At 40.4% G+C, this 21404-nt stretch overlaps 1 protein-coding gene across 1 annotated transcript; it reads left to right on the top strand.

The window, feature by feature from the left end:
- Positions 1–5330: 5330 nt before the first annotated feature.
- LOC139210805 (inactive pancreatic lipase-related protein 1-like) lies at positions 5331–20717 on the top strand. The gene is made up of 12 exons (XM_070840972.1): positions 5331–5385; positions 6378–6529; positions 7177–7296; positions 10335–10469; positions 11257–11365; positions 12479–12598; positions 12908–13024; positions 15376–15494; positions 17478–17607; positions 18414–18528; positions 18968–19135; positions 20600–20717. Exons 1-12 carry the CDS (start codon positions 5331–5333, stop codon positions 20667–20669), a joined length of 1410 nt encoding a protein of 469 aa, XP_070697073.1. The 3' UTR covers positions 20670–20717.
- Positions 20718–21404: the final 687 nt, after the last annotated feature.

The following is a 21404-nucleotide window of genomic DNA, read 5'->3' as shown; positions in this document are numbered from 1 at the left end:
ATCTATCTATCTATCTATCTATCTATCTATCTATCTATCTATCTATCTATCTATCTATCTATCTATCTATCTATCTCTGTACACGTGTGATTCATTCTATTAGGCTGAAGAGGTAAAATTGATTTTTTTGTAATTTCGGTGAACTGAACCTTTATGCATACTTGATTTTAAAACGTTAGCATCGCTATGATGTACCAACAAAGGAACAAACACAGAGTAGAGCACAGAGTCTCAATAGAGACAATGTTGGGCGTTGTGTGTGGTGCGCTTCATTTTCCTGAGAGTGTTTGGACCACACACACACCCACCTCCACACACCCACTCACAGACAATCAGTAACCACACTTTCTATTCTTTCTATTGTGTACATTTACTGATTTCCTCCATCTTTCACCTCTTCTGCCCCTTCCTGTTCTTTCTTCTTTCATCTCACCTTCTCATTTTTCTCCTCTTCCACTTTTTTCACCCTCCTGTTTCTCCTCCTCCTCCTCCTCATGCCCCGAAGGCCCAGTTCAGCCTGTGGTCCTGCTCTTCCTTCAACTGTAATACATTAGGAGGATTAAAATTCCTACAGTAAGCCGCTGACCCAACCTACCGAGCTTTTCTGTCCTCTTCCCCAGCCCTTCCAGCTTGTGCTGTCTTGCATGTAATTTCCTGTTTGACTTAGAACCCGCCCCCCCCCCCACACCATCCTCATAATGGACTAAAACATGCACGCCATGCACAGAGATTGAGGTTCTATTAGTTAGTCTGTTACTGCAGGTATAAAGACAGACACAGGCTGTGCTGACAGGCTGTATTCTGCCTGGTTTCTGTCTTTAAATGTGGGGAACCGAATCCTATAATTCACCGAGGGAAGCATTTTCAATTCATTCTTTTTTCAGAAATAATGAAAAAAGTCTGATTGTGATCTGCTGAAAATAATCCCAAAATATAAGAATTACTCTCTTATTTCACTCCTATAACTCTTATTTCATACTGTTTTTCGCTACATCTTATAAATGTTTATGATTTATGGAAATTATGACTTGAAAACAACCACACAGATGGGATTTCAAATTAGTACAAGGCTGATCTTTTATATAGTTAATGTCATAATAACCTAGTTGTTACGACAGGCTTATTGCAGGACATGCAATAACACATCAACCAAAGTCAGTTGAAACACCTGAACAAAGGTGTAGAATATGGCCCCCCCCCCCCATGTTACTGAAGTAAGTCCCTGGCCTCCACTCAGACACCAATGTGTCTGAACACAGCAAAAGTGTGTTAACTGAGTGCCGGAGTGAAAACTAGTTAGTCAAAATGCATGAAATGGGTAAAAGTAAAGGGAAATGAGTTGTAATAGCAATACAAAAGCAAACGTAGCTGAGTCTACTGAAGTAATTAAATTCTAGGATCATTATGTAGATATTGAAATATATATTGAAGTGCCAGTTTATTAGTATTTATTATTTTTTCTTTTAAAAAAACCTCACTTCTACAGCACCTTTGCATGGCAGCTGAAGTAAGGATAAGTGTAGGGACACTAAGATAAGATAATTGTCATGGGTAACGTCCGGGCACTGGCACTGAATGCAGGCATTGCATGTAAATACTCTAGTGAGTATTTCTGGCAGTAGGACGGTGTGTGTGTGTGTGTGTGTATGTGTGTGTGTGTGTGTGTGTGTTGATGGTAGTTAAGGAAGATGTCACCCGAAGAACAGTACGGCTCATTAATTGATCACAGCAATGGAACTCTATGGCACAGAAGAATAAGATAAATCAGACTTTGATCCACACACAATACTCACCAACAAACCCCATGTCCAGATCCACAGCTGCAATGAGTGTATCCCACTACCAAGACACACACAGAACATTGTTCAATAACTTCTCTGCATCTTTGTCATCTTGAAACTGAATGTTACTTAAGTGAATGTCATAAATCCTAGTAACTAATTATGTTTGCATAAATGATAGCAAATTCTAATTTATGTGAGCTGAAGTCCAAACAGTATTAAAAAAAACAAAACAACAACACAACGCAACACACATTTCACAGACACATGCACACACACACTCACACAGATGCACACACACTCAGACTCCCAGCGACATAGCCGCTGCAGCTCTTGTCTAAAACCTATCCCAGACACCTCTAATTGGCTGGTATTTGTCCAGGAGCCCAGGAGAGCCCAGAGTGCACCCAGGGCTGTTTTCACATGGGATTAACCCAGGTCCAAATCCCAACACACTTCACAGAGAAAACCCCAACACTCTCACTACATCATCTGGCAAAGATTGGCTCCTGCTGGCCTGTTTACTCAGTCTGACTACTCTGATTTAGCTCTGCATTTCTGAGCTGCTGGTCCTCTGGAGGGCAATGGTTTAAAAGGTGCAACACACATTATTTTTAATCCAAATATAATGACAGCCTGTAGCGACCTTCTTTTACTCATCACAGCTTGTATTTCACAAGAGTCTTAAAAGTGGAACATCAAAATCTAGACATGGAAGCTGAAAGGCTTGTGAGGGCATTTTTGCAATCAGTAAAAAATATTCCCAGGTCTCATTGCTTTGATACTGATTTTCAAAATTCCATTGTTCCACTGCCTTTGTGCTCAGGAGCGTTCAGAATGAAATGTCCAGGAAATCATACATGGACAATCGTGGTTCAATACTTCATATATAAACAATATGGATGTGCAATGCAATGTGAAAGAACAGCAGTGTCTTTGTGGTCACCACCCACAGCAAACACTATCATCGCTGTGACTGATCATTACATGCTTAAAGAAATCATTTTAAAAGGTTTTGAATTGAAAAACCAAAAAGTAACACCTTTAAAGTCGTGTATTTTACATATTATATATATATATATTATATATACTGACTGGTTTTCCTACATGATAAATTACATTGGTTATCAAGACTCAAAACAAATTCACTTTGCACTTAAAACAAGCCAGTGGTAGCAGAGATCTAACTGGTCCAGTGATAACAGGAGAGGAGCTGCTGCGGTCACTTCTCTCTCTCTCTAACGCCATCTACTGGACACATATAGAATGTCCGAACAACAGAAGACACTGGTGCAGTTGTACACACAGGCGTACGCATAAGTGTTGTGTAAACACGTAATGAATGACAATATAGTGAAATGCCAGCTGTAATAATATAGAATAAAACTTGTACTTGCTGATAAGTCCTGTACGTTCACAAAATCATGTCAAATGCAATTATATCTGCTGCTTGTATCAAGGTTGTAAGTCAGGCTGAATTAGAGACAAATCTGTAGAAGATGATTCATAAATACATGGAATCATGAGTGTCTTACTACAGATATATACAATATATATTGTAATGATTTATTTGTAATTGTTTCATCTATAGCTACTGTTACTTAGAGTGTAGAGTCCAACAGGTTAAGAGCTGCAGTGAGGATGAGTCCAATCAGAGTAATATCAACCTTAAATCCTAAACACTTAAGCAGGAATAAGACACGTGACCCACTTACACTGGATAGTACTGTTCAGTAATGTGGTTATAAGCATCATTAATGGTTCCTTTACTTTGAAGGACTACCATATTGCTTTTTCATGTTGTAGCATTTTGTTCCATAATCCTGCAGACTTTCATCAGTGTTCACCAGCACAACAAAGTGTGTGTGCCGAGTGGGTTTTCACACACAGCCGCTACAAAGCATGCAGTAGTTTTCCTTTCTTTGCATCTGCCTTTTACAATATTTGAATGTGTCACTGCTGTCAGCAATGCAATAGAAAGTGAAGGTTGATTTGGAAAATAGGTATTTCCAGGCAGTGGCAGTCTCGTATCAAAACCCATTGCTGTGAAATATAATGAAACCAGTAGCTTGGTAGGAGACGGGAAAAACACAATAAAATGTTGTTGAGAACTAGCATCTTTCTATATCAAGTCAGATAACTCAACACGACTGTTTAATGTCCTGTTGAAATGAGTGTTTGTCTGAGTAAGTTATAGAATCAAATTATATTAGAATGTAAATCAGTCAATATCTGAACAAAGAAAAAGAATCAACGCTGAGTCAGTTGTTGCTATCAGAGGGGTAATTATTCTTATTATTGTTATTATTATAAAGGATTGTGTTTCACTCTCTCTGCATTTTAGCTCGAACTTTAAAATGATTTGTTCATCAGATTTTCTCTGTCTTAGTTGTGCTTTTTATTCTGTTTGGTTGTTTGTCTTTTTGTGTGGTGGGAGAGACATGGGCTTTTTCTCCATAGTTTTTTATGTTAATACAGGCAAAAAACGTTTTGGGTGCTCAGTGAAGCTGTCAGTACACACTCTTTTCCACAGCCTGATGTAGCTACGGGAAACAGGCTATAACTGTAGAGTCCTTTAAAAAAGGACTAAAATCCTTTCTGGTTTTTATGATGCTGACTGATTTTTCTATTGTTGATTTGCCTATTGGTGTTTTATGTAGCACTTTGAGATGTGTTAATTATTATTATTAATTAATTAATATTATTATTATTATTAATGTGTATTTTGAAATGACATTCCAAACTTTAATATCATCCAAGTAACGGGGCTGTATCGTCCATCTAATACAGTGATAAATCTAGGCTAAGGCTGAAGGTTAAACTAGAAAGAAGTAAAAATCTGACATGTGCCTGTCCTTATTTTCACAGTTTATATTGCCACCCGTGGTGATTATATTCATACCATTCCAATAAATGTGTGAGTAGTCCTGAATCAGGTACAGGCTGACCCTGAGGCTGTTCTACACTACTGTAGATTATTTCTATCAGCTGCTGATATAGAGTAGAACTGGGATTATGAAATTCTGTTGACTAAAGCTATCTCTGCAGTATTTTACAGCATTTTATTTAACCAGGATAGTCCCTTGACATGGGAAAGCATGTGCTTCTCCAACTTATCAACATCTGTTAAGATTGTGAACTGCATGTATGTATGCTGCAGGCATCTTACGTTTAGTAGTAGTGGTATTATTTGTATCATTACTTTATTCTTATTCTTATTCTTATTCTTTTGGAGCTGTGTGTAACAAAAAGCAATTTCCCCCTGGGGATTATTAAAGGAATTCTGATTCTGATTCTGATTCTGATCTCGTATGTATGAACACATACATGTAAGAAATAAGTGATAAGTGACCTTTTTTTGACATGCCAGTCTGTTTGTCACCTGTGTGTTTCCCACACCTACGTGGGCTTAAAAGTATTTGGCTGGGGTATTTAAGGCGCTGCAGACTCAGTTCACTACCTTCGTGTCTGTCCTCGAGGTGAGTGCACACCATATCTTTGTTTCACTTCTCAGCCTAGATGCTCTCAATGTAATTTTATTTCTAACAGATGTCACCGATGTCAAGTTTGGGTCTGCTCTGCTTCCTCATTGGCGCATCATATGGTAAGGTGACTTTAATTTTTGGACTCAGTTTTGACAAAACTGCACTAAATCAGCCATCAGAGTTAAGGTGGTATGCAGATATTCTGAATTTCTTACCCATGTTTTTATCAATATTTCATTTCAGCTTGAGATCTCTGTTAAATTCAGAATAAAGGTCTACAGCTTTGGCTGCATGAGTTTGTAATGGCTAACTGACCAGCAGGCTGCTGCTTGTTAAATTTGACCATATTCCTGAAAAATTACTTCATATTTTATTTTATTGTTGCTACTGGTGCATTTAAATGTAACTGATCCAAACATGTATATAAAAGCCTGAGTACTTGAGGCAGTGAACACTAAAGAATGAAGAGGCCTGGCAGCCACAAACCAAACTGGGCTCATCCTCCACTGCTCAGTTTACTCAGCTGGTGCAGATACATGACAGATTTTCTTTATGCAGGTGATAGAATTATGCAAACAGGTAGTTGAATAACCAGGTTTAACATGCTCCATGTAAATGATGATCTGTGGTTTGACCTCTCTAAGGTTCCATGTAAACATCATATCCTGAGTATAAAAATCACAAGACCCAAACCCAAGTCACACTGTACCTTTGGCAGTACCACCCATTCAATTCCTCTTACTGAGACAAGCGGTCTGCAGCCTTTAGTCTAAGTTCAGATTTAGTTTCTTGTCAAAAGGTTGGTTATGACCAACCTTGTGACCTTTTTGGACTCATTTTGGACTCTCTATTGCCAAGACACACTCTTTATGTGAGGTTCATCTGTCATTTCTTCCTGAAGGGTCTGTGAAGGAATTTTTCAGGCTAGAAAGCTTTAAAATGGAATGAATTGAGGATAATATATGTATTGTATTTTGTATGGATTGTATCATGTATGTATTTGTCAGAGTTGCCTGTATGTGGTATTGAAACTGCATGAGTATCACGGTGAAATTCACTCCATGTGGGGGTGTGAGGGTTTATCTTAGTGTTGTGTTCTTAATATCCAAAGCGGCTGAGGTCTGTTTTAATGAGCTGGGCTGCTTTGAGGACATTCCTCCCTGGGGGGGCACCCCTCAGAGACCAGTCTCTGTCCTGCCCTGGCACCCAGACGAGATCAGCACCCGCTTCCTCCTCTTTACCCAGAAGAACCGCTACTATCAGGCAAGAGAAGACTTTCTTTTTCTTTGGCTTGGTAAATGCCTACAAAGAACTGTGGACATACAGTATATGTGAAAACCATGTGTGTAACCACTGAAAGGGTTTTTGGTTGCTGTCCTTCCCTCTTTTGTCTATCCTAGCTCTGAAGAAATCTCTTTCTAAACACATTTCAATGTAAGTGATGGACACAAAATCCACAGTACTCATTCTGTGCAATAATAAATTCTTCAATTCAGATCAAATCAATGTTAGACAGATCACATGGGTTCCATTCACAGTTACAGGCTTGGTATGAAATTCACTTTGTGTCCTTGCTGGGCTATGGCAGCAGGACAGTAAAATAAAGAGGGACTAAAGAAGATTTCAAAGATGCCCATTTCATTTATCTAACTCAGACTGCTGAAGCCACAGATTAACTTGAGATGAACTTTCACATTTTTTTTCTCAAAAAAAGGCTGTGGATTTTGTCCCACATTACTCACATTTAAATCACTTAAAGAGGGGATTTTTGTAATCAGTATGAACAGAGGGGACAATTACAGTGACAAATTAATCTGTGGACTAATTGTACATAGTCTGTGGGCACGTGGCTATTGACTTGAAAAATGTTAACCTGTCTTTTTGCATTTGGTTTTCTATGAAACTGTCAGGAGATCAAGACTGACCAAAGCATCCAGGCATCAAACTACAGTGGGATGAAAAAGACTCGATTCATCATTCCTGGTTATCTGGAAAAAGGAGATGAGGACTGGCCACAGGAGATGTGTAAGGTAAGAACAGATGTTCTCTGAGGAAATCCTAGAAGTGAGGAACCCACAATGATTGATTGATGATTGATTAAGATACCTTATATCTGGCTAGTGAAGTTGACTGAGAAGTTGAACTCAGAATGATGCTCTGGTCCTCAGGGCTGTATTAACCCACAGAAACCCCAGGGCAAGTATGAATGCCTCAACTGGCACCTTGTCTGTCTAATTACTTTTTGCTAATCTGTTGTAGCACAAAACACTGTGTGAGCAAATAAACGACTGAAGGATGACAATGCAGATGTCTAATTGTGGCCCAATTCAATGGGAGCAATTTAGGGTTTAGAGTCTTGTACAAGGTCTCATGTGGACAAGAGGAGACAGTAATTGAACTGCCTGTTCTACATCCTGAGCCACAGCTACCACATGAGTGAAGTGATCCCAGAAAAGTTCAGTCCCCTGTAACAAATGGATTATAAAAGAAAACATAGGAGGACAGACAGAGAGAGAGAGGCCAGCAATAAATACAATCAGACATGAGTCAGTATAGGTGAATCAGGTCTGAGATGAGAACGGTGCTAACTTCCTTATCCTGTTATATTTAAAAGTGTTGCAGTACTTCATTAGCACTTGTCATGTTATTATAAAAGCTCTTATAATACATCCATACGTGATGTATGTAAATTTACCTTGAAAGTAGCCAGTGAAAGGCTATGTTGACTGTTGCTAATACTTTAGCCTCCTCCTAACAGGCTGCTAACTCCAGGTGCAGCTAATTCCTGTTCATCACAAATTACGATTGGAATGGTTGAACCTGCTGGCTTTATTTTCCTGGAATATGTAAATGTGTTGCATGAGTTGTTAATACATGGGTTTATACATAGATTTACCATGAAAGCAGAGTGGCCATGTTGAATATTGCTAGTACTTTAGCATTTTGCAAACCGTTGCCATAGGGTGCAGCCAATTCAATCAATCAATCAATCTTTATTTATATAGCGCCAATTCACAACAGCGTTATCTCAAGACTCTTTCCATAAAGAGCAGGTCTAGACCAAACTCTTTAATTAGAGAGAGACCCAACGATTCAGGAATTCAACATGAAGGATTCAAGAATCCACACATGAGCAGCATCACATATTATATTATATTGGGCAACAGTGGCAGGAAGAACTCCCCTTTAACAGGAAGAAACCTGGAACAGACCCAGGCTCAATGTGGGCGGCTTCTGTAGGGGTCCGCGTTGGGTGGAGGTTGGACAGAGAGAGAGAGAGAGAGAGAGAGAGACAACACAAACAGCAACCAACGTACTAGCAGTGACTATAGCACTAACAATAGGAGTGTGACTAAAAGATTAGCAGTATGATATTATTGAAAAACATGACGAGTGGCCGACGATCCGCAGCAGTGATTCATGAAGCAGAGAACCACATCAGCAGGACCAGGACCAGGATCCATAGGAACCTGAGAGATGAGAAAGCACAGAAAGGCTCCAGGGAAGATAGCAAGTTAGAGGCAGACATTAGGCTGACATGAGACATAAAGATGGAGAGGAAGAGGAGGAGAGAGAATAGAGGAGCTCAGTGCACCATAGGAGTCCCCCGGCAGTCTGAGCCTATAGCAGCATAACTAGGGGCTGGTCTAAGGCCTGAGCCAGCCCTTAACTATATGCCTTGTCAAAAAGGAAGGTTTTTAGTCTACTCTTAAATGTAGAGAGGGTGTCTGCCCCCCGAACCCAAACTGGAAGGAGGTTCCACAGGAGAGGAGCCTGATAGCTGAAAGCTCTGGCTCCATCACTACTTTAGAGGACTTTAGGAACCACCAGTAGGCCTGCATTCTGGGAGCACAGTGCTCTAGTGGGGTAGTAAAGTACTATGAGCTCTTTAAGATATGATGGAGCCTGACCATTAAGAACCTTGTAGGTGAGGAGAAGGATTTTAAACTCTATTCTAGATTTTATTGGAAGCCAATGAAGAGAAGCCAGTACAGGAGAAATATGGTCTCTTCTCTTAGTTCTCGTCAGAACACGAGCAGCAGCGTTCTGAACCAGCTGGAGAGTCTTTAAGGACTTATTGGGGCAGCCTGATAATAATGAGTTACAATAGTCCAACCTAGAAGTGACAAATGTGTGTACTAATTTTTCTGCATCATCTGTGGATATAATGGGCCTGATTTTAGCAATATTACGTAGATGGAAAAAGGCAGTTCTAGAAATCTGTTTAATGTGGGAGTTAAAGGACAAATCTTCATCAAATAAGACTCCCAGATTCCTCCCAGTGGAGCTGGAGGCCAGAGTAATGCCATCCAGAGCAGTTATGTTGGTAGAAAAGGTGTCTCTGAGGTGTTTGGGGCCAAGCAGAATAACTTCAGTTTTATCTGAATTTAGCAGCAGAAAGTTGCTGCTCATCCAGGACTTTATGTCCTTAAGGCAGACTTGAAGTTTACTCAACTAATTGTGTTCATCTGGCTTTATTGATAAATATAATTGTGTATCATCTGCATAACAGTGGAAATTAATGGAGTGCTTCCTGATAGTATTACCCAGAGGAAGCATATATAAGATAAAGAGTATTGGTCCAAGCACTGAACCTTGTGGAACTCCATGTCTAACTTTAGTGTGGACAGAGGACTCATTGTTAACATGTACAAACTGAAATCGATCTAATAAATAGGACTTAAACCAGCTTAATGCAGTTCCTTTTATACCAATGAACTGTTCCAGTCTCTGTAACAGGATGTGATGGTCAATTCCAGTTTTCTGCTTGCTAACATTAGAGCCTTGTATCAGAGAGCCGTGTATATTGCTATACAGTATAGCAGCGTTGGTATCACAAACACGATTGGTTGAAGCTGCTTGCTTCATTTTCCTGCACGAAGTGCAAGATAATGCATTAGATTTCGTGCTAAATGTTCTTTCTTTTATTGGGAAGCACCTTGTCACTTTTATTTTGTAAAAGTGCAAGCTATATTAATAAATCTTTACTTTTTTACTTACTAGGGCTCAGTACGTGTGTGTTCTTGTAAAATGGGTGAACTCTGACCCACTTTGTTGCTGTGTCTAGGTTATGGTGAAGTGGGGAAATGTGAACTGCATTGCTGTGGAGTGGAAGAAAGGTGTCAAGACTCAGTATTCCCAAGCTGCCAATAACGCCAGGGTGGTGGCTGCCCAGGTGGCATCCATGATTACATTCCTCATGGTAAATACAACACTTAGTCACCTATAGTAGCTTGAGTAAGTCTGATACTATATACAGCTGATAATTGTGTCAAACCACACACTGTTGAATGGACAATTGATTATACCCCCAGCATTGTCTTTTAGATCTTTAAGATTATTTAAGATGTTTAACAATCTCTCCTTTTCAGCAGCAGAGTGGATAGAGTACATGACGTGTTATTAAAGTTTGTGGGAACCACAGGACTGATGGTTCATCTCCTGACTGTCCTGCAATGTGTTTGCAGCAAGGGCTGTTTCAGGATTCACATTTCATTTTGTACAGGACATGTATTTTCTACTTATGTATTAAAACCTTTTCCCCTGCTTCCAGTCTTTGTACTAACTAGCTAGAATAAAAACACTCTGGATCTGTCTCTACATTGAACACAAAAAGATAAAACTGATACTTATATTCTCACTTCACTCCTAGAACAGACAACATACAAACATTACATACAAACAATTTAGTATTGTGCTTCCATGAAGTTGAGGTTATCTCATAGACAGAAGGAGTATGGTCACATCTGCATAAACAAAATACATATTTCATTAGATGTAAAACATTTTCATATTCCTGTCAGTGTAATCACAGACACTAAAGACTAACTACACAACACATGCTGTGCAAAGGGGACAGACAGACACACCTGGAAGCTAAGTGAATATTCTCATATTCTCAGTGGCTGACGGACACGGTGTATTTACTAATTAGGATTGTGTGGTAGATACAGTATCTTTGAATTTAACGTACATGTTACATGACGCAGGGCAACTACAAGCAGAAGGCTAGTCAGTTCCATATCATCGGACACAGCCTCGGAGCACACGCTGCTGGAGATGCTGGCAGCAGGATCCCTGGCCTCGCACGCATCACAGGTAAGCCTGCTGCAGTCCCAATACTTTTAGCTGTCGCTCACTAATGTGTAGAAATGAGCAGTCTATTCAAATAGAAATAAACCAGCCCGGTTTATTGAAGTATTGGTTTCTTTTCTTATTTTGTATAAGGAATTGATATTTTTGAGTTTTAAAAACAACAATTATGTTACGAACGTTTGGACACACCTTCAATTTTTTTTTAACTTTTTAGATAGATAGATAGATAGATAGATAGATAGATAGATAGATAGATAGATAGATAGATAGATAGATAGATAGATCCCACAAACCCGAACACCATACAAGGATTAAAGTATTAATGAACGGTCATTTCTCTTTACTTAGCTGAGTGGTTCTTGCCATGATACGAATCACAGTCGTCGAAAAGGGCTATTCATTGTATGAAACCAACCCTACCTCTGCAGGACACAATTGTAGTGATTTGGTACCTTGCCTCTCACGGCAGAAGAGAAAAGGGAAAGAAGAAGGTCCTTCAGTGTGCTGCTTTCTCAGCCTGTTGATGAACCAGGCTGGAAGAAGGTTCTGCTTCTCTGTCCTTGCTGTCCTGGTTGCAGGCTGGAGGAATCTTGTCGCTCCTGTGTTCCTTGCTGGTTAGCAGCTCTGGGAGGAGACCTCTCAGTCCAGATGAGAGGTCAGAGAGAGTTGATCTCTCCTCCGTCCAGGAGAGAGATCAGAAAGAGGAGTTTTAGACCCTCATGGGTCCAGAGCCAAAGGTTTAAGAGAGGTTGAGAGAGAGCACTGAGCTTAGCTCAGTTGGCCCTCAGAGATCAGAGGGGAAGATCTGGTTTTGTGGCCTGAGGTTGTAGGGTCATGTGTCCCTCATTGGCATAAAGCTGGGTCCAGGGATGCATTTAGCAACTATGTGTGAGGGAGCCCTTTGCTCAAAAGACAGAAACAGACAGAAAATAAAGGAATAAAGAAAACATTAAATGAGAAGGTTGGGCAAAGGATGCTGTTCTTTGTTGCAGTCTATCATGTCACTCAGGATGCTGAGACAGCTGAGTTTCTGTACTGGCATCTGTCTTTGTGCATGTGTGATGATTTGATAATGAGAATCCACATGTGATTTCATACCTTACTTCTTTTGCTCAGGACTGGACCCAACTGAACCTTACTTCATGGACACTAATGCATCTGTGTGTCTGGACACCAGCGATGCTGTTTTTGTGGATGTCATTCACACCGATGGACTTCCTTTCAACTCTAAACTTGGTACATACATACCAACACTGTTGATGACAATAATCAAAGTCATTCCATGTATTCAGTGTACTTTCTAAATCTCTGGTCCAAAGTAATTGTATACTGAACCTGTAAGTAGTAATGGGTTTTGAATGTGACAATTCTCAGAAAAAATGCAAAAAAATTATTCAGTGCTCTTTTAATTTTGATTAACAATTTGAATGCATTTTTTACTGTTGCCTAATAGAGTTGGAACTAAGAGAACTCAGACTTGATTATCATTATCAAATTTTCAATTATTCAATCATCAAAAGGGATTTTGTGTTTCCATCCGCACAGGTCTGGGGATGTCACAATCTGTGGGCCACATTGACTTCTACCCCAACGGAGGAGAGCTGATGCCTGGCTGCTCTGCCAACAGAGGCAATCCCACTAATCTGGATGCCATCTGGGAGGGTGAGAGAAACCAAGGCACACAAACACATTTTAATAGACTAAGCGGAATGTTGATGATGGCTTTGGTATAGTAACATTTTTTCTGCAACCCAATCAAAGACTGCAGTCCTTTAAACTCAGTCAAAGCTTTGGCTTTCTTTCCATTGTTGTGTCTAGTTGGTAATGCTGGTTCAATAAAACTCCCAGAGTGCCCTGTGTAGTTAGGCTTGGGCAATTTTCATTTCTGTTAGATTTTAATAAAGAACATGTTGTGTACTAGGGCAGCATGGTGGTATGGTGGTTAGCACTGTTGCCTCACAGCAAGAAGGTTCCAGGTTTGGACCTGGGGTCTTTCTCTGTAGAGTTTGCATAATCTCCCCGTGTTTGCATGGGTTTTCTCCGGGTATTCCGGCTTCCTCCCACAATTCAAAGACATGCACATTAGGTTGATTGGTGACTCTAAATTGCCCTTAAGTGTGAGTGTCTGTCTCTGTATGTGGCCCTGCGATTGGCTGGCGACCAGTCCAGGGTGTACCCCGCCTCTCGCCCAAAGTCAGCTGGGATTGGCTCCAGCTCCCTGACGGATAAGCGGTATAGATGATGCATGGATGGATGTTGTGTACTGTTAAACCAAGACTACCATATTTCCCTAACTTCAACCAAGAGATGTGAGTAGACTGATGACGTTTTAATTGCCATGAGCAGGTATTGGACAGCATAGTGCACAGAAGCTCCAACAAACCAGAAATGGCATAACATGCTTACTTTAGGCAGGAAACTAGCAAGCCATTTTGGTTCAATGGCCATCTACAGCTTCATTTTGATAATAAATCAAATGAGAAGTAGGATCATTTTAGCATGGAGCCAGCTTTTAGAAAGAATGCAGGTTTAAGTCTCTTCCACAGTGGCTTCACTTACCAGACCCATAGCTTCATCCACTTCTTCTTCTTATACACTCTGTGGTTAACACAGGACCAGGCCATACACTACTGCATTTATCTATCTAACAAATAAATAAAATCAAATTATTGAACAGTAGCTCACAGTATGGTTGTACACACAATATCAAATGTTAATCATTTGATGCAAAGGTTACATTTCACAGGATATCACTGTCAGAGTACAGCCAACATTCCTATGGCAAACAGTTTGTGTCAAGCTTTGTGGTAATGACTTCCCAGTCTCTCTTTGCTGTTCCCCAATATCTCTTATGCTCACAGAGGTTCCCTAAAAGTGACAATGCCCTCTCATGGTCTTAATGATAATTGCATTGTTTTTCCACCCAGCTACATAAGGATAAACAATTCCAATGTAACTACCTGACATCCCAGGAGATGAGTCACTTGTCTGTGACGAATGTTAACAAATGAATCCGCAAAGCTCATTTGGCACGCAGCGTACCAATAATTATTAAAAACAAACAAATATCAGGAACAATGCAGAAATCCATGTTTTCCATCACATGGAAACTTTCCTTTTTATCAGTTTAATGATCGGTCCAGTGTAGTTAGGATCCATTGTCTGTGTTAGTTTTTACTTGGAGAAGCTACAAAGCACATGAAGTGACCTTTGCTATAATACTTCTGTTCTACGCACCACAGGCCTAGTGTTCTAAACGCAATTCTTAAGGCATGCTTCCTATTCATAACGCAATGACTCATACATCCTATTTTCTCAACTATGTAACTTACAATGCGGAGCCCCTGTGGAATATTGGAGTTGTCCCAATGGAAAAATCGTAAAGAAACCTCAGGCGGAGTTATTCCTGCTGGACCAATCTGAGAAAATATTTCTAATATGGTTGACGATGGCTTTCTTTTGAAATGTGCCGCTGAGTAGCAAGGCTCAAGTGGCAGCATTGGTGTCATGCCTGGGTATGGGGGGTGGGGGTGTGGGCTGTCGTTGGCACAGCTGAAAGTGCCACGTTTGATCCTATAGATAAGAGAGAGAGAGTGGGAGCCAGAGCTGCATAGCTGGAGGTCTTGGAGCGCCTGGTGTTTACCTTGTACTGGAAGAGAAAACAACAGAAGTTGTGACCTCTTTCTCTATCTGTCTGTCTCTCCTTTGCCTGTCTCACACCCTGACACTGACTCTGAGATTACCCTGATTATTGTTTTCCTGGAGCCGACTGCAACTTTCTCCTAAACCAATTTTCTGTGCTGATTTTCAAAATGATGGCAGGAAATTTCATTATGATGCGTTTCAGATAATTCTCTCTCTCAGTTGTCAGCTTCTCAGTCTTCTAAATCACCAAGTGTTTCTCGTGCTTAGGGACGCATCATGACCCCAGCCATGCATTTATATGAAGCCATCTGAAATTCAAGACTCACTTCTTCTCTTCCCTGTGATCACCTGTTCGAATCTTTTGCCAGGTACCATCAAGTTTGATTCCTGCAACCATGTCCGAGCCTATCAGTACTACAGTGAGAGCATGGTGAAACCCCAAGGCTTTGTAGGATTCCCCTGCTCCGACAAGGATAGTTTTGCCAATGTGAGTCTTTTGTCTAACCGTACTTATCTAAGGTTTTTTCCTGCAGAATATACATAAGATGTTAGTAATTTGCACATTTCACAAACTTTGTTTGGAGAATGTTTTTGTTTTAGATAACCAAGCCAGTTGTGTAAGACCAGGTAGTCAGGTAGGATCTCTAAATGCTAAGAAATACAACTTAAATGCTTCCTTTCCTGCTAGCCTTACTGTAAAAGAAAACACAGGCCATAAAAAGGAGGTACTGACATTAAGCATAACTCAGTGTGTCTTCCTTACTGATTTCTCTTTTACATTGCCTTGACCTTATCAGTGGAGGTAGAAGTATTAAGATCCTTTATGTAAAGCAGTGCTAACATTTAAAAATACTCCATTACAAATAAAAATCCCACATTCAACAAATGCCATATATATTATGCCATATACACTTGTTTATTTCAGTGAACTTTGTAAAGCACTATGAGACACTCTGTTGTGATATTGGGCTATACAAAATAAATTGAATTGAATTGAATTGAATATTATTATGACTATATGATTATATTATTATGTTGTTTTGTACAAGCGTAATGGAGCTCCATGGAGGGCTAGCTGGAGAGCTACTGTTGCAAAGTCAAATAGTCCTTTTTCACAACACATTTTAACTTAACCATTGTTGGAAAAGCAACCTGTGTAAATACTAACATTAACTATGGCATGTATAATACCAAACGCCAGCAACTGGCTCACCTAGATGGAACACAGCCATCATATATATTATTAATTACACCATGTGCTTCTCCTGCTTTGACTTATCAAAATGTCAGGCATGAAAAAGATCTATAGGTCAAAACAGGCAGGTTTCATATTTCAGATCACAGACACACAGAGGCTAGAATGCAAGAGCATGAAGCATGGGAACAATACAGTCTGTCAAGGAATGAAGGAAGATGATTGTATATGTGGTGAGTGGCTGATGAGGCGATGGGTTGCGGGTGTGGAAGTCCAGGTATCTGCAGAGCCAATGAGGGAAGTGGGAACAAGTGTGTAGATGTGACGTAATGGGAAACGGAGGGAAAGTCCAAGGGCATCTGGTGGACAGGTGGAGAACGGCAGGTCTGTGGAGTCAGAGGGTAGACGTGGTCTGGGAGAGTTGAGAATTCAGCTGGCAGGAAGAGACACAAGACGTTTGTAACAGTTCTGTAGTAGCCATCAGAGATTTTTGCCATCTGTGACCATATCTTCTCTTGAAAATAATTTGGCTCAAAGCATTCAAATAGTTAGCAGAACCATATTTTGCATGAAAAGCGGCTTTAATGATTCCCGGCCAGGCCACATGCAATATGGAGACAGACAAGGGATCTGGAAGGTATTTTATGTCCTTAATTTCAATAGTGACTCAGGGCGAACAGACGAGCTCGGACAACAGAAGGGCTGGGGGGGGGGGTCGCATATCTACACCATCCCAGCATGTGCATGGGACAGCCACCTGTTGCTGTATGACACCGATATGGCTGTGAACCATTTCTTTGGTTTTAGAATTTGATTCGGCAAGATTGGGTTTTTGTTGCAGTGGAGGGGGCGATGTAAATGGGCTTCCCTGATTTCTTCTGTGGGGAGGGCTTTCATCTGCAGCTGTTGGTGTTAATGACAGTTTATCCTCGCTTTGGAGACATGTCCCAGATCAAAGGAGGCCCGGGGAGTGCCGAGCATGACCTCATATGACTATGTTCCCTAGCACCTCCTTGTCGTTCACCTCGTAAACGCTCCCTGGTGTTATTCCTGCAGCCATAGCTGACAGCCGCTAAGTCAGCTTGTTCCCACAGAGCAACTTAGTACAAAAGCAGCGCTACTCTCCACCTTCACATTTATAAGGTGGCAATATGTAACATTTTGAAGGAGCAGGCTATAGAGAGAAAGGTCTTTTAGGCTTGTCACCTTTCCTGACTGTTGATCGACAGGAGAAGACTCCATTCTTCACACTACATCATGGTCTTGTCTTCACAGGGAAAATGTTTCCCATGTGCAGACGACAAATGTCCGCTGATGGGCCACAGTGCTGACAAGTTCACTGTGACTGATGGCATTTCGAAGATGAAGTACTTCCTCAACACAGGCAGTTCAGATCCCTTTGGCAGTAAGTACAATGCCCCTCCTGTCCTGCAAAAATAAAAGTGTGACTTTTACATACATGACATAGGTTTTAAGGTCTCACTGCGAAGAATCACCGAAACCTTTTCATATCCTGTCCAAAGAATCTCCAACTTTGGTGTTGGTCATACTTTTAGCTCAGTTGAAGGATGGAGATGTTTTCTATGGGCTAGTACCATTCTCCACCTCAGTAAGCGTAGAAAATAGTTTTCTACTGAATTTGGGATGTTCCAAAATACATTGTCATCCATGAAATCAAAGCCATTTTTCATGACACCCTGAGAACATCAAAGTACATCAAACATCCAAGTTTTCAGTGTTTTCAAGTATTAGGCATTGCATATTTGTAAAGAGTGCACTAACAGGATATTCATTTATGCTACATTATCTTAATGAAATATGAAGCTGTAGGCTACATGTGAGTGACCATATATGATCTTAACAGCCGTGGTAAGGCCCAAGGGGAAAACATGAGGCATCTGTCAGTCATGTTACAGGTCGTAATGCCTCCATTTTCATTGCTCTTTGCTATTAATGCAGAAAAGGCAGAAAAAGACAGGAACCTTCCCAATTCATACATTGTTCTTTTTTGCCAGCACCATGTTGGACATTTTCAATGTTGACACCCCACCAACAATATTTAGGTAGCAGGTAGACTGGAAAATACTCCCTGTATTCTTCGGTGGTCTCCAGTCAGGGAAAATCCTGTATTTATCAAGATGTCGTCATTCTATGCCAAAGCTATGGAGCTATGATGCAATAATATGACTGCTTACTTTGTTTCTTTTCCAGCTTACAGCTACAAATTGATCCTAACCCTCGATGGTCCCAGCTGGCCCAACCCAGGCTTCATGTATGTGGCACTCACTGGAGACAATGACAGCACCAAGGAGTACCAGCTTCATGTGTGAGAACACTATGACATGACTCTGTGGGACACATGAAGGAATGTTGATCTGTGTGACACTGATTGGGGTAAAGCTGAGGAAGAGGACCTCCTACATCTGTTTTGATGGGCTCCACCTATGCCTCTTCCCCGCTAACCAGATGTAGATGTTCAGGGTGAGCCAAGGTGGTGTTGAGTGGTAGTCCCAAACTCTAGGTGTCAAAGCGTTTGGAGAGAGGAGGCATTTAGAACTGAACAACTGAGCTTACAACCCTAATATGGCAAAGGGCTCTGGTGTGATGCCTTATTTCTGGAGGTTACATAAAACAGACCATAACATAAAAGTATTGTGAGGTTTGATTCTGTTGTTAAAATCTACTTTGAACATCAGCAACGCAAAACCCCATATCCAGTTCTACCCAGTGTGTTTTGAGTGTGATTTGTTGTCACATTGTTCCAGGGGTACGATGATGCCTGGACGGACCTACGAGTTGCTAATAAACGCTGAGGTGGACGTGGGATATGTGACTGAGGTGAAGTTTCGGTGGAACAACCACATTATTAACCCAATGAAACCGAGGTACGGTGCATCGAAGGTGGAGCTGCAGAGAGGAAAAGACAAAAACATGTAAGTTTGTTTTTTGTGTAAACTCCTCACACCTTAATATGACGCGACCATTGGCAGATACAAAGAGATGATTCGGTGGTTTAGGCTGATGATAATTGTGCTTTACCTTTAATAGTAAACATTTACTTCACCACTCACTTTTCATGACACTTTTATTGGATTGTCAACCATTTGGTTTACAGTAGCGAACTCTGATGTGTGACTCCTTGTTAAAAAAAAAAAGAGTGATGCTTCACCTGATTCAGCAATTCTCTTCTCATGAAGTATGTTTAGGTCCAAAGATTTATAAAACTGGACCATTTTACCTGGTTTCCTTTCAGGAAAATAAGTGGCATAATGTTCTACAAATGAGTTGAGATGTAATGAGAATAGATGGTTATTATTATTATTATTATTATTATTTTCATATATTCATGTTTATTACCATAGAATACGTTTTCTAATTAGAAACTGCTGTCATTATAACACATTTAACATTATTTATTTTATTATATATATTCAGAATGGTACTGCAAAATAATATCTGTGATAATGAGTCAACAATGGTGGAAACGTGAGGTGTATAGAAAGTAGTGTATGGGCTTATTTTAATCAGCATTGCTGGTAGAATACCACAAGAATCCATGTCCCCCAAAAAACTGTTGCTCCCCCACACAGACGAGTTTTAATTTCTAATACAGTTTTACCATAATTGCGCTACATATTATACGGCTTTTTATTTTCATACAACTATTAGTGTTGCATACAAACTACTGTCACAGGACTAGAGCAGGTGAACATCCTTTGATGTCAACATGCTCTACAGATTGGGTCTCTCAGACTGTAACCTCAACCCAAACAGAAGTAACACATCATTTTATGTTTCTTAAACTAGTCATCAGTCTAAGATATAGAAGCAATCCTCATGAAATCAGCAAGAATCATCTAGTAGCAGGTGATAAAACATTGTGTAGCTTCTCTGTCCCACCGTGCTGCAGTACAGGACATGGCTGCTTTGGCCACTAGAGGGCAGCACAGGACTGTCCTAAATGCCCTGTAGTCAGGGCAGGTGGAGCAGGGTGCGGTTAAGATGGTGCGGTAACATCCATCCATCCGGAAGATTTCTGTGTATGGCTTTTACTGATGCCATAACCCCCCTTTCACTCCCTTTATTTCATATCATTATTCACATCTATAAATAGAAAAAATACATAGTGATGGGGGGAGAAGGTTTTGCTCATGCTGGAACAAGCATGACAAGCAACAACAAGTAGACTAAACTATAAAAATATTTTAATTTTATATTTATTTATTGGAATTCTTTGTGTTAACATAGATTCAAACAATCAGTGAATACTACCATTAATTCCTCAGTGATGACATCAATGAGTTAAGACACTGCTGATTAGACACCTTTGTATGAATTCATCTCTATAATGTCTCACCCAATCATTTTCCCATTATCTCCCCTTTTTTCTTTCACAGTTCCTTCTTCTGTGGAATACAGAGAGTGGTGGAGAATGCAATCCAGTCTGTGCTTCCATGCCAAGCTTAAACACCATGTCGCTCAAGGTGTTTCAATAAAGATTTTGCCTTCAAACCACATCAGCTCTCCTTTCAGATTTTCCTCCAAAGCCACTCATCCAAGACACATGAATGCCCCCCGCCTAACTGAAACATCTGCATGAAGAAACAAACCACCCCAAACGGATGTAAAACCACCACAAAGATCCACAAAACCACCACAAAGATCCACAAAACCACCACAAAGATCCACAACCAAACAACGAAGTCACAGTCACTTTTTGACAGCAGACTGAAAGAGACTTAAAAAGACAGTTCTTTTGTCTGTGTCTAGGAGTCTTGGTAATAGTAACAGTAATATAAATTATTGATTCAGCTAATAAGTTCTTTAAAGAGCACTGTTGAGTCTCAAAAAAGACTAAACCAGAGTGCATCTTTTAACTGCAAGCTTATAATCTCGATTCAACACCAGTCTTTGTGTTAGACTGAGAACTGGAATAAATTCACATAAAACCATCTCTGACAAGTCATTGCTATTTATAGTCCCCATTACTGCAGTGTGATTACTGTCACTACAGGCTCAACAAGAGCAGCAGTATGACGGATACTTCACATGTCCGACTGTTAGCATCCCTCGTGTTTCTCTCTCCTCACAAAGCTAACTGTTCCTCACTGCCAAGGCCTGTCAGGGCAAGGAAAGGGTAAATATAACCCTTATTAATGTTGAAAGACACCAGGCTCCATTTGTGCAAACACAAATCAACAG

This window comes from Pempheris klunzingeri, chromosome 12 (assembly GCF_042242105.1).
Source record: "Pempheris klunzingeri isolate RE-2024b chromosome 12, fPemKlu1.hap1, whole genome shotgun sequence".
Lineage (NCBI taxonomy): Eukaryota > Metazoa > Chordata > Actinopteri > Acropomatiformes > Pempheridae > Pempheris > Pempheris klunzingeri.
This window is presented reverse-complemented; position numbering and strand designations above follow the sequence as displayed.